Source organism: Artemia sp. Qi Xiang Cuo, chromosome 14, assembly GCF_049724085.1.
Source record: "Artemia sp. Qi Xiang Cuo chromosome 14, ASM4972408v1, whole genome shotgun sequence".
Taxonomy (NCBI): domain Eukaryota; kingdom Metazoa; phylum Arthropoda; class Branchiopoda; order Anostraca; family Artemiidae; genus Artemia; species Artemia sp. Qi Xiang Cuo.
In genome coordinates this window covers 1,931,064-1,944,373 of record NC_142807.1, presented here as the reverse complement: position 1 = coordinate 1,944,373, position 13,310 = coordinate 1,931,064, and the positions used below count along the sequence as shown (strand labels likewise).

The 13,310-nt window shown below is 34.8% G+C and overlaps 1 protein-coding gene across 2 annotated transcripts in view; it reads left to right on the top strand.

The window, feature by feature from the left end:
- The window catches only part of LOC148944032 (chondroitin sulfate proteoglycan 4-like), a 530,325-nt gene that overhangs the window by 256,511 nt on the left and 260,504 nt on the right, over positions 1 to 13,310 (top strand). For both annotated transcript variants that reach the window (XM_089099784.1, XM_089099785.1), the window contains exon 5: positions 5,287 to 5,589. In XM_089099784.1, coding sequence (XP_088955910.1) covers positions 5,287 to 5,589 — 303 coding nt within the window. The remainder of the gene's footprint in view (positions 1 to 5,286; positions 5,590 to 13,310) is intronic.

Sequence of the window (13,310 nt, the reverse complement as noted above, 5' to 3'; positions counted from 1 at the left end):
ATTGGTATCAAAATTCCGTTTTCTAGAGTTTTGGTTACCATTGAGCCGGGTCGCTCCTTACTTACAGTTTGTTACCACGATCTGTTTTAAAAAAGTAGTCGACCGGCCGCCATTTGGCACTCAAAAGGTAACTATGGCTCAGAAGTTGCGAACAGCCTCTCTACGATAATCAGTTCCGTATGAATGGGCAAAAAAAAGTTTTGTATTTTTGTTACTTTAACTATTTATCGTGTTTGTCTTGGTGGTAGAAAAATGGAAGGAGGTTTCATAATGTTCGTATCGCTGACATTTCGATATCTTAATAAACAGTTTAAATCTTACTATCCTTCCTCCCATTCATTCCTATCTTCTTATTCTTCCAAAAAATTTTACTGTCAAAAAAGTTTATTGCCTTTGCTATTCTACTTTTTATACCTTTATTACGCCCACCCTCCTCAACTACCGAGTTAAGTGAATTTGATCAACTTTCTTGCTACCTAAGATCACCATTAAATCTCCTCATATATTTTAAGCTAAATGACCCTTTTTAGCCTTCATGTTCGTACTTGATTCCGACCCACGCCGAACTTTCAAGGCCTCCAACAACTTATTCAATTCGTTAACATTTTCCTCCAGAGCACGTTCTCGAATGGACTAACAACGTAAGTGAATCTATCCAATCGGTCAATTTTCCATCGACTTAGCCAACTCTTACCTAAATCACCCAGTTATACAGATAACCCAATTACCTAGATTATTTTAATTATTAGTTCATCTGAACTATTTGCTCAATTACATAAGACCAATTCTTCATCCTCATTAATCCTCAACTCAAGTGACAGCCTTCTTAACCATAATTTTTTAGCCTATTCTATTACATTGTTCTTAAACGACCTCCAACAACTGATTCATTTTGGTAACATTTTTTGTTTATTTAGGAGACTCGAATAGTCTGCATGACCTAAGTCTAGGAAAGTTTTACTTTATCATTGAATTCTGTGTTTTTCTATAGTTTGATCTGTGTTCCCAAAGAAAAATGGCTCAAAATAATACATATAAATGGAGACGAAGCATAACCCTACTTACCTCCAGATTCCACAGCAAATCAACTACTAACCATACTTCTTACCTTAACCAGAGCAATGTTATTATTTTGCATCAGATAAATTATTTCTTTTATATCAGATGATATCTCCGTAATCTATGAAGACGTAGTTTAGAGGCTTCTCAATTATTAATCTAAGATTAAAAATGTGGTCAATGCATCTTATCCCTTTCCTATGACAACTTACTTCTTTTCCTAAGACGTCATCTACACCATCTCTATCTCTATCACCATTCTAAGTAATTTGTTTCCTATCCAACCAAAATCAGGCTAATATCCCTATAGTCCCGTTTTTGCTTTATCAAAGTGCTAAGATCTTACTTCTTACGCTAAGATTATTGTTTTTTGCTTCATTAAAGCGCTAAGGTCTTACAGCTCACTGATCTTTGCAAAAAAATTAAATATTGTCGCCAAATAGAACATTGAGAAGGGAACTTTGATGACAACCTCGACAAAGTCCTTACCCCACTATTTAATACATCTTACTGATGTATTTAACAGGTGTCAAAAAGTCTTTTTATTGTATGCAGTTCAACAGAGAGTCAAAGTAGCACCCCTAGTCCCTTGTACCGCCTATTGTGCCCCAAGTGATACTGAAGGTCAGATATTCTTTAATTGTTTACGTGTTTTGTGTTTTGCGTGAAGCAACCTTATGATTTTACCGAGTTGCCCTAGATGGCTTTTATTGTGTGTGTTTTTTCTTTCTAAAAACGAGCTTAAGTTTTATTTTATAGCATTCTACCTTTCCCTCTAGTTATGTTTGCCCTAAGAATCAAGAAACCAATATAAACAGAATATGGACTTTTGAACATTTAGCTTTTGTATAACAAGCTCAATCACTAAAAAATTAAGTTCCTTTCTAATGAATCTATGGTCAAGCCCTAATTATACACTACGTTATATATATATATATATATATATATATATATATATATATATATATATATATATATATATATATATATATATATATATATATATATATATATATATATATATATATATATATATATATATATATATATATATATATATATATATATATATATATATATATATATATATATATATATATATATATATATATATATATATATATATATATATATATATATATATATATATATATATATATATATATATATATATATATATATATATATCACAAGTTTAATTAACGCAAACTTGCGTTAATTAGGTAAATTACACTTCCTTAGACTACGTTAGGGGGGCACTATTGTTTATTGTTTAAAAAAATAGAGTTGTGAGAAAGTCAAACTTTAGCGTAAAGAGCAAGGCGTTGAGGAGGGGATAGCCCCGTTCATATACGGCATAATTTCTGTTCGTTTTAAGTTTTAACGTCGTTCCTTACTTTCAGTTGAAAAAACTTATTTTTTTTTATTTAATTTCGTGGTAAAGGGAAGCTCTAATTTAATTGTTTTGTTTAAATCTTTTTTTTAAATAATGCTTAGAAATCCGGCCCCCCGCTGAGAAAACATCCTTCATGGAAAGATCCTCCATAACCTACATAACCCCTGACCCACCCCTCTCCCCACTACCCGAAAAAATTCCCCCTGAAAACGTCTGTATACTTCCCAATAACCAATACTATATGTTCACATTGGGTAAAGTTCATAACTTTAAGCTCTCCCTTCGTGGACTTTGGGGGATTAAGTCATCCTAAAAGACATAGTTATCATATTTTCGACCATACTGAACAAAATGGCTATCTCAAAATTTTGATCGGGTAACTTTGGGAAAACAATGAGCGTGGGAGGGGGCGTAGTTGCCCTTGATTTTTTGGTCACTTAGAAAGGGCACTAGAACTTTTAATTTCAGTTCCAATGAGCCCTCCCAAGATATTCTATGACCACTGGGTCGATACGATCACCCCTGGGAAAAGAAACAACAAAAGAAAAGCAAATAAACACGTATCCGTGATCTTTCTTCTGGCAAAAAATGCAAAATTCCACATTTTTGTAGATAGGAGCTTGAAAACTCCGCAGTGCGGTTCTCTGATACGCTGAATATGATGGTGTGATTTTTATTAAGGTTCTATAACTTTTAGGGGGTCTTTCTTCCTTTTTTCAAAAATCAGCCAAATTTTCTCTGGCGCGTAACTTTTGATGGGTAGCACTAAACTTGAAGAAACTTATATATTTGAAATCAGAATTAAAATCTAATTCTTTTGATGTATCTATTGGTATCAAAATTTCGTTTTCTAGAGTTTCGGTTACGATTGATCCGGGTCGCTCCTTACTTACAGTTCGTTACCACGAACTGTTTGAAACAGCAGAAAAAAATACTTCTCTTTTAATTCGGTTAAAACCTCCTGTTGAATGGGCCAATTTAGACATGTCTTAAATAAAACAAATTACTTTATGTATTCGAATAAAAAATTATTTCCTTTCTAGCTTAAATTTCAGGTAAAATCACATTTTTTCACATTTTTTTTAGTGTTTCTTCCTCGTTTATTGAAATTCACCGTCTCAATAACCGGCTGTCAACAGTCTTCCATTAAATCAGCTCTTTGATATTCAGTGGAATCACAAATCTATGTTTGTTTGTTTTAAAGGAAGAACAGTGTCCTAACAACAGTTCTTACGAAGAAGGTTAGCTGCCAATATAAACCAGGTGTAAATAAAATGTGACAGGTCCTGTCTTGCTTGTTAGGCAAGGATAGAAAACCAGTCAAATTCCAGAAAATTTGCTGATTTGTCCCGTAAATGCTGGAGATTTAGTTGCAAATATTAGTACCGATTAGCCAGGAAACACCGTCGAAACACGTCGAGCAATTTGGACTGGAACCACCGTACTCGAACCATCGCAAATACTGTGGAAACACATATACAAATAATAAAACTACGAAATAATTACCTGATACCTTAGCCAATAAAAATTGCTGTTGAAAGACATTTACATGCACAACGAATGAAATACAGTAACAACATCAAAACTCTACCAACAAAAGTCAAATAACTAATAAAAACACCCATGTGCTTCAGCCATTGTAAAACTAAAAGTCATCAAATTACTATCAAAACAAACATTCACATACAAAGGGTAAAATTCAGCAAAATTTTCTTTATTTATCTAATTATTTATTAGTCACAAGAAGAACAATAAGCACAACACAGTATTACTGATAACCAACGTCTCTTATATACTAAGGAATTACATTCCGTTTCTTATGTCAAACAATCAATTTATTCTAAATGGAATTTAGTGCGAGTCTTCTTTAGCCTTACATAAAAAAAAAATCGAAAATCAAGTGAAAATTAGAAGAAAAGTTAGAAATGAAATACAAAAGAAAAACGAAAAGAAAGGAAACTTTTGATTCTAGAAAATTAACTGGTTTGACACTTCATTGGCAAAAAATTACAACTCGTTCTATCAAAATAGTGTAGATGATCTAGTCATTCTAAACTGTATTTGAGGGCCAGTTTTCCCTAAACTTATGGGCGGTATTTACAAGATGTCTAAGGTAGTCGGTTAAGTTTTTCATCGTATATTTCTCACTCGCAAAAAGGGGCCAGATCAATATTTCAAAGAAAACGAAAATTATTGAGACTTAGAAAGCGGATCCATGTCGCTAAAGGAAAATGTTTATAACTATTGGTTTTTGAAATCAACTTAAAATTACTCATGGCCTTGAAAAAATCTGCAAATTTTACTTTAGCCTTTATTTTGTGCATCAATATCTTCAAGAAATGAATAGTATTCTAGAAAATTTTAGAATCATAACTGAGAGGTAATTTCCAGAACCCAATTATTGAATTAAGTTGATTAGGGCATTGGAAGCATGATATATTTTCAAATAGCTTGCTTTATCAGTATTAAGTATTCAAGATAATTTTCACTAGTTGGACTTGTCTAGCTTCAGTATTCAAAGCAAATACGGCTTGGCGTAATGACAGGTAATAACTAAGTTGTCCTTTTTGGGGCATGGAGAGTATAAAAGGGCTCCATGCCACTTTTTTCAGTGGTTTGGAGAGTATAAAAGGGATTGGACAGGTGGGCACGAGACAAATTAGTGCCTCCAGTCTTACAAAATGAAAATCATTATATATTTTTCATTTGTTTCTTACTTTGCTTTGCTGTTTCTTGTGTTTTTCGGAAATAACCTACTTTAGTTACATAATAGAAGACATAAATACAGCAAAAAAAAGAAGAAACCAAGTAAATTTTTCCCATTGTTTCAGTTGATGGCCACTTTCGACTTGCCACCAATACTGGTGATGGTCTAACTGACATCACAAGTGATCAACCAATCAGCAATGGATTCTGGCATGATGTCACAATTAGACTTACCTCTTCTTTCTTGGAATTAACAATTGACGATGGTGTTCCAACAAAGAAGCAAAATTCAAATCAACAGATCGATCTCGCAGGAAATCTCTTTGTTGGTGGAATTGACATTAGTAAACAGGCAAAAGCGCTGAATCAGGGCGTAAAAACGGCAAATGAAAGCTTTCAAGGATGCCTTGGGAAACTGGAAGTGGAAGGTAAGTGAAAGGGAATCTTTTTTGCTTGAACCACTTTCTTTGGAAGTTGATCCGAATTGTCTAGCTCAGCAGCCAGGGCCTGATGAGTGACACTCTTGTGGCTAAAATTTGCCGTTTCTTGCTCTGGGGACAAGGGCTGAATATCTGGCAAAAAAATTTGAAAAATTAAATTCAGGTCAGTTAAAAATGTTATGCTCGAGCCACACCTCAATAAATAAAAAAAAACAAACAGACTAATGAATGACATTTGTTTTTCTTGATTTTAACGGTAACCTTGTGGTACCGAAGCAACAAATTAAAATGGCAAGAAATTGGCTTGAAAAGCTCATTTTAGTACTATTTACTTCCCTTTATTAAAAGAAGTCTTTCTTATTACCTGCGCCTCGATGCGTCGGTGAAGGAGACATAGGGTGAAGTGGTTTTGTTTAATTGAAGTAAAAAGTTGAATTAACGGGGAATAGTTTACCACTTTTGGTAAGAAGGAAGTATTTAAGGACGAGAAGAAGGCAAGAATGGAGAAAGAGATGGAAGCATGGAGATATGGAGAAGGAGATGCCCAATTTGTGGAAGTATGGGTGAGAGTTGGTCATATTATGTATGAGTTTACAGAACTGAGTGAGTTGAGAGATTAAGTGTATGGAAAGTGTGAGTTTGATGAGAGATGGCTGGAGAATATAATGAGGGATGAATGTTTTGCAAGTATTAAAAATTTAGGACGATTTGGCTGGTTGGCAATGGAGCACAAAATCAGATTTTTGTGATTTTTGTTTTTCTTTGTTTGTGTTATGTAGCGTTTGTGTTACATAACACAATTGACAATTATTTAAATGGGAATTTTCTTTTCGTTTTATATTGCCATGGCCAAGGGCTTTTAGCGCAACAAGACTTTCTTACTTACTTGATCTTTACTAATATAATACATTTGTATCTTCTGTCAGATTTGTGTTTCAGGTAGGAAAACTGCTGGTCCAAGCACCGATCTTTCTATTTTAAAAATATTATGGCTTAACTTTTTGCTCTGATAGGTCATTCACAGACTTTAAGCTTAAAAATTGAACAAAGTTGAACTTGAATTTCAAGTGTCGATGACGATGACGATTGACGAAGTAGTCATGCGTGATTACTTTTTATTGACAAACGTGACTCTAACCTGACCTGGGTGTTGTTGTAAGTTTAAGGGATATAAACTAAAAAATAAAGATGAAATGAAAGGCCTATTCACTGCCGCATTTTTTTTTTAGTAAAAATAGAATAGTAAAAAAGCTGGAACATTTTAACTATTAAACTTTTGCCTCTCTAAAGTTTTTAAATTAAATAGCTACCGTACATAATTCAGCGTAAAGGCGCACCGTGTTAGGCTATAACTGACACAAAATTATAGTCAGTCTAACTCCTTTAAGTTTCTTATATCTTTAATGATAGTAAAATAGAGTTTTAACAAAAATTCTAATGCACGGTGACTTTTGTCCAGTAACTTATCCTCTTTGTATGTGACTGTTTTGTCAAATATAAAGACGTCTGACTAGACATCAAAGTCTGTTTAGACGTCTGACTCGGATATCTCGGCCAAACCTTCCAACATTTCCTTCCTGTTATAATTAAGCTCTATATTAGTCTTTTTTTATTTACCCTAGGTCTTTCCCATATTTCTTTATTAAACGATATCCCTCTATTATTAATATCACGCTGAAATACTTATTTATTGTCAGAAGGTAATAGTTATCTCTTATGGCGGTACACCTTAGGTTAATAACACTTAGGTGTTTAAATTTGAGTTATTAAATTCAGATAGTTAAACAAAATAAATATAACAATCCAGGTTAATAAAATTATTGACAATTATATAAAAAAAATTTAATAATAAAGTAAATTAATTGACAAAATATACTATAATTTTGTTATGGAGATTTTAAACTCAAAGTAAATAGCCTAAATAGTAGGCCTGTCTATTCGTTGTAACCCCTTGCACCACAAAGCAGAAACTATAAAATACGAACTATAATTTAATATATAATACATGATATATTTATGAAATATACAGCTACTACTACTACTAATAACTCACCGCAGCACCAAGCCACCTGAGGCCAACACAGCTACGCACGCTGCTCCTCTATCCCAATCTATTCAAAGCCTCCCTTTTTACACGCTCCCAATAAGTTCCCATTTCCTTTAAATCTCTCTTCATGACGTCCTCCCACCCTAGTCGAGGACGATATGCTTTCCGTTTAGCCCTAGACAGTTGGCCAAAAAGGAGAGTCTTCGGCAATCTGTCATCCTTCATCCGCAAAACGTGCCCTAGCCACCTCACCTTTCTTTCAGTATAGTCTTAGAAAGCGGGATTAAACCACATTTTTCGTACAGCCTACCGTTTGAAATACGGTCAGTCAGTCAGAACAATCCGTAGGCAATTTCTCTAGAAAACGTCTAAAAAATCTTCATCCGCTTTTCGGAGCGCCCTTGCTTCTGAGCCATATTGGAGCACTGTCATCACTGTAGCTTTTTTTTTTTTTTATTTATATTTATATTTGGATCCTGGTCTAGCTTCTACTTTCAAATTATTGTTGTATTATTGTATCTTTGCCGTCGTAATTATCTTTGTATTGTAGCGTAATTTGTTATTGTATCTTTGTCTAGGCCTAGTTTTTCGACCTTGTCTCCCCATGGGCCTATGTCAATTATATACATGTATATGTTAATAATAAAATGATTGAACTTGAACTTGAACTATAATATTCTAATCTTGGTTTGCAGACTTATCTTCCTTTTCTTTCAAACTTTTTTATAACTGATAAAACACACCATGAGCCTTGGCTATTCTAATTTTAACATCTTTACTGCTCCCAACGTCTATACTAATAATACTACCAAGATAAGTGAGGCTGCCCACCTGATCAATCTTTTCCTTACACAACGTCACCTTTTTATCTTCACTTATTCCTAGAAATTGTGACTTAGTCTTCTTAACATTAATTTTCACACCTATTTTAGCACCCTGAACTCGCGAAACCTCTAAAAGTTCATCCATTTGTCATACTTTCATCTAGGATACTTAAAGCATCACCATAATCTAAGTCCGGGAGAATTTTTCCTCCCAATTTGATTCCGTGGTCTCCCATTGCCTTTCCCGTAATCCTTAAGACAAAGCCCATCCAAATAATCCATATAAAGGGGGATTAACACAACCATGCCTAACTCCTAATTTAATACAAAACCAGCTGCTAACCTCATTTCCTATCTTAGTCGCAGCAATGTTATTCTACCACATAGCAGTAATCTCTTTAATGTATTTGTCTGGTATACCATACAAGGATAATACCTTTGCTAAAACTCTTCTATCAGCAGAATCAAACGCGTGCTCTTAATCTATGAAACTTAGAACCAAAGGTGTTTGACAACTCTGGCACTTCTCAATTATTAACCTAAGAGTGAAAATTTGGTCGACACATCCTCTACCTTTTCTAAAACCGCACTGTCCTTCTCTTAAAACTTTGTCTACAGTATTTCTCAGTCTAAAATGTATCATACTAATAAGTATCTTGCTACCTACAGAGACCATACTAACGCCTCGATAATTATCACACTCACTCTTATCACCTTTCTTATAAATAATTTCTTATAAAGTGGCTTCATTAAGGTTTTCGTAAAATCGTTAAGTACTTCCAGTTTTTCATAAATCCTATTCATAATCTTCAGAAGGTTATTTCTAACCTCAGAGCCACCACACTGAAAAAAATCAATTACCACACTATCAGCACCTGGGGACTTATTATTTTTTTAATCCTTTTAGTACTGTCACTAATTCTTTCTCCCAAAGCAAATCTTCCTTCACATCCAAGGTATCACAAACTTTTTCATTTTCCTCTCTATCTTTTCCTGCAACTCTATCTCGTAAATCGGTTTAGCAAATTCTCAAAATATTTTGCCCATGTCTCTTTAACTCTTCTCTTATCACTAATTGAGACCCCATTCCTATCTTTAACTGGGACAAGTCCGTATTGACTACTCTCCTTCAATTTATTAACATGCAATTACAATATTTTACTTTTATGTGGTCTAGCTGCATCTTCCAGATCCTCGGCAATTTTATGCATGGCCTCCACTTCCAACCTACTTAGTTCAAATTTTAATGCTTTTTCCACTTTCTTTAGTGTTTTACCTTCTTTTGTTTTCATATGATCTATCACTCAGATAATTCTTGTACAAGCCTCTTCTCCTCTCTACTAAAACATAAGGCTTTTCCCTAATATTCTTAGCTGCAGTCCTAGCTTTCTTCCCTAAGACACCTTTTGCAACTTCACAAATAATTTTTTTTTAAATTATTCTTACCATCTTCCTCATTGTCAAATTTTAAACTCTGAAGTTTAGTATTGAACTGTTCCTGAAAATTTTCTCTCAAATTCTCATCCAGGAGTCTACAACACATTAACTTCCTGGGAGGTAGTTATCCTTCCGAAATTTCAGCTTTAAATAAGCCCTAGACAATACTAGATGGTGATCTTTACTTTCAACATCAATAACAGCACTCCTGTATACCCTATTATCTTGCACTGTTCCTGCAAGTCTTCGGTTTACAATAACATAATCAATTAGGTTTGCTGTCTTACTATCACTTGAATACCATGTTAACTTATGGGCCATTTTTGACCAGACACCGTATTGGTTATAACTAGATTTTACAACCTACAAAATTGCAAAAGTCTGTATTCATTACTGCTTTCTTTTCCTACATCAGATTTACATAGGCTAGGATACCATCTATCCCTATTTCTAGCGACCTGGGTTTTAAAATCTCTCAGTAAAAACATCATATTTCTACCTGGGACTCTGTCAATTTGCTCCTGTAACTGTAAGTAAAATTCATCTGAGTCACTAGTATCTCCGTCAGTCGGTTCTACAGGGGCATATACTAATATAACTGATACCCTGAAGTTTCTAGTTATAAAATGAGCAATTTGTATTCTATTATTAATACCCTCCCAGTCTAAACAACACTTAGCAGCTTCCTTATTCATCATGAGCCCTACTCTCTGTCAATATAATCCATCCTTCCTGCCTGAGTAAACGAATTCTACATCACCTAATTTCATGCTTCTTGCCCCTGGGATATGAGTTTCTGAAACTCCTAATAAGTCCAGTTCGAATCGTCTGAATTCGTCAGTCAAAATGTCGATACGATAGTCATTTTTTAACGTCGTAAAATTCCAAGTTCCAAATTTCATGTTCTTTAAATCACTGAAATTATTTTGGCCTCAGAAAAGGCAATGATCCCGGATACCAGTGAAGGACGGGGATCACATATCTTCTCAAGTCAACACCGAAGTGCTTACGCCGGCTTAGAACCGGAAAGTGAGAAGTCCCTGGGACCTCAAGTACGAATAGAGGCTTTGTGCAATCCTGGGCCCGTCTTGGTTATAACATGGTTTCCAGCACTTGGCGATGCTCTTCTATCAACAAGAGTCGAAATCCTGCATAGACAGTCTCAAGCCTATAACCTCTGACTCATTATATATTCATGCCTACAAATATTAAGCTACTATGGGTAGGCAGCTCATAGCAAATAAATTAGCTAGGAAGAGGTTTTTTATCCCAAAAATGCCCTTCAAAACAGACCAAGCCCAGAAGAATTGTCCATTAATCAGAATCCCGTGCGAATGCTGTTTCGTTTACTAGGCTATAATTTTATCGAGGGGCCAAACTCCTCAAGTGGGAATAGGGTTGACCGCAAGGTCCACAGTCTTGCTGGTACCCCGAAAGGGTCGAGGTAGCCCTTTGCAGAGGCCGTTGACCATAGATCTGGATCTTACGCCCTGTCGCAGTTGTCCTCATATAGAGGATCCTCCCGCGATGATGTTCTGCATCACCATGCAATTTACCCCATTGCTGGGAAAAGGCTTGTAACACATGGGATGGGTGGTCCTATTGAGTGTAAATTTGACTTCTTTCTCCTATACCTATATTTATGGCCCAGGGCAAGGGTGGCCCAGTTTCTATTATAGAACCCCAGGGACAAGGTCCCCCTTGATCCGTTCCTCCTACTGAGGTACCCTATATATCTGTAGGGCGTTCCCATATGGCTGCCTGGGGACACGCTGAGTGGTCCCGGGGAGCCCCCTTAAAGCTGGCAAGTGGTAAATAAATTTTTTTATAATTACCAATTTTAAAATGAATACAGACAAATTTTTGATGCGTTTTATTTTCTTTATACATCTATAGGTCTTGAATTTGAGAAATTTCGTTTAGTTTTAATTTTGAAAAAACAAGATTCATGTGAGTAACGTAATGTTTATTCAAGAGATCAATCAAGAGAATAAATTACATCATCCCCTCACTGTCTTTTTTAGTATCTTTGACGCATGCAACATTACAAAAGGGGCATAGCTAATTATAAAATACCATGTGTAATGAGTCTGTAACGCCGGAAAAGAAATTGCTCTGATCAAGGAGTCGTAAACCAACATTCTCACATGACTACCCACATGCTGTTGACCTGCTCATGCGTTTTCATAAAAATTGAGGGCACACCATTGAACTTATGTTTGTACGTTGAAGAGGAACAAAAGGGAATTTCCAACCAAACAAAAGGAAATCAAAAGGAAAAAAGGAAATCCCGACCAAATAAAAAGAACAAATGAAATCCTATCTCCGACCAAACAGCAAAAGAGAACCCAGATGTTCCGTGTTGGGCTTCCACGACAAAATCACTTTGGTGTCCTATGTACCAAAAAAAACTGAGTCGTTTAGTATTAAGGTGAAACATCAAGAAAATGTGAAGAGGAATGTTGATCAAAATCAAACACGTTATGTGCAGGCTCGATGTCAAAAGGGCGTATCAGCAATATCTAAGGAATAACTAAGGATATTAAGTTGAAACTTTCAGGGTATGTTGAGGGGGATATTATAGAGTAAGCGAAGGGAAACCAATTCCCTGATTTGATTTTTGATGCCTGCTCCCCTCAAGAACGATCAAAGTTTTGTAATAGCCATTTTTTGCATAATTTACAATGTAAAATACATATAATATGTAATATAGCATACAATTTATGAACAATGTCAGCTACAAACTATAATACATACAGTAGTATAGGAACTACGCATAATTATTTCTTAGCTAAAAGGAACTTGGTTCCTATTGATTTACCAGTGTGTGAGGTAATTGTGACCCCAAACTCTAGGAACACTTTTGTAGCAATTTAAAAGGGCTTAAGTGAATTAGATTTGTCGTACCTAAAAGTACCTTCTAAACTACTGATAGTAATATCTAAAATAAGTCAACATGACAATTTTCTAACGAAAAACCCTTTTCCTAAAGACACATGTAACGAAGGATAGCAGAATAAAGGTATTGCCAAACAAATAATTCCGACTAATTTATTCATTAAAAGGCCCGATCATTAAGTCTTAAGTTAACGCTTCTCATTACACTCGCTGTGACCTGGAAATCAATGGACTTTTTCTTTAATCAAAAGGCCTTTTCTTTTCTAAATTATTTCTAAATTAATTCTTAGTTGAGCTGATTAAGACCTTTCTTTATCTTTACTGAATAAATAGGCGATTCAGAGCTTATGTGCTTGGAATGTGGGATGTCGGAGAACGAGCCCTCAACAGAATTACGTTAACATCGAAAATTTTCGTGGGATTATCTTCTAGTTTAGACAATATCTTTCGCGAAAGATAAATATTGTTTTATTCAACTCGTTTTTTTTTTTAAGGATAATTTT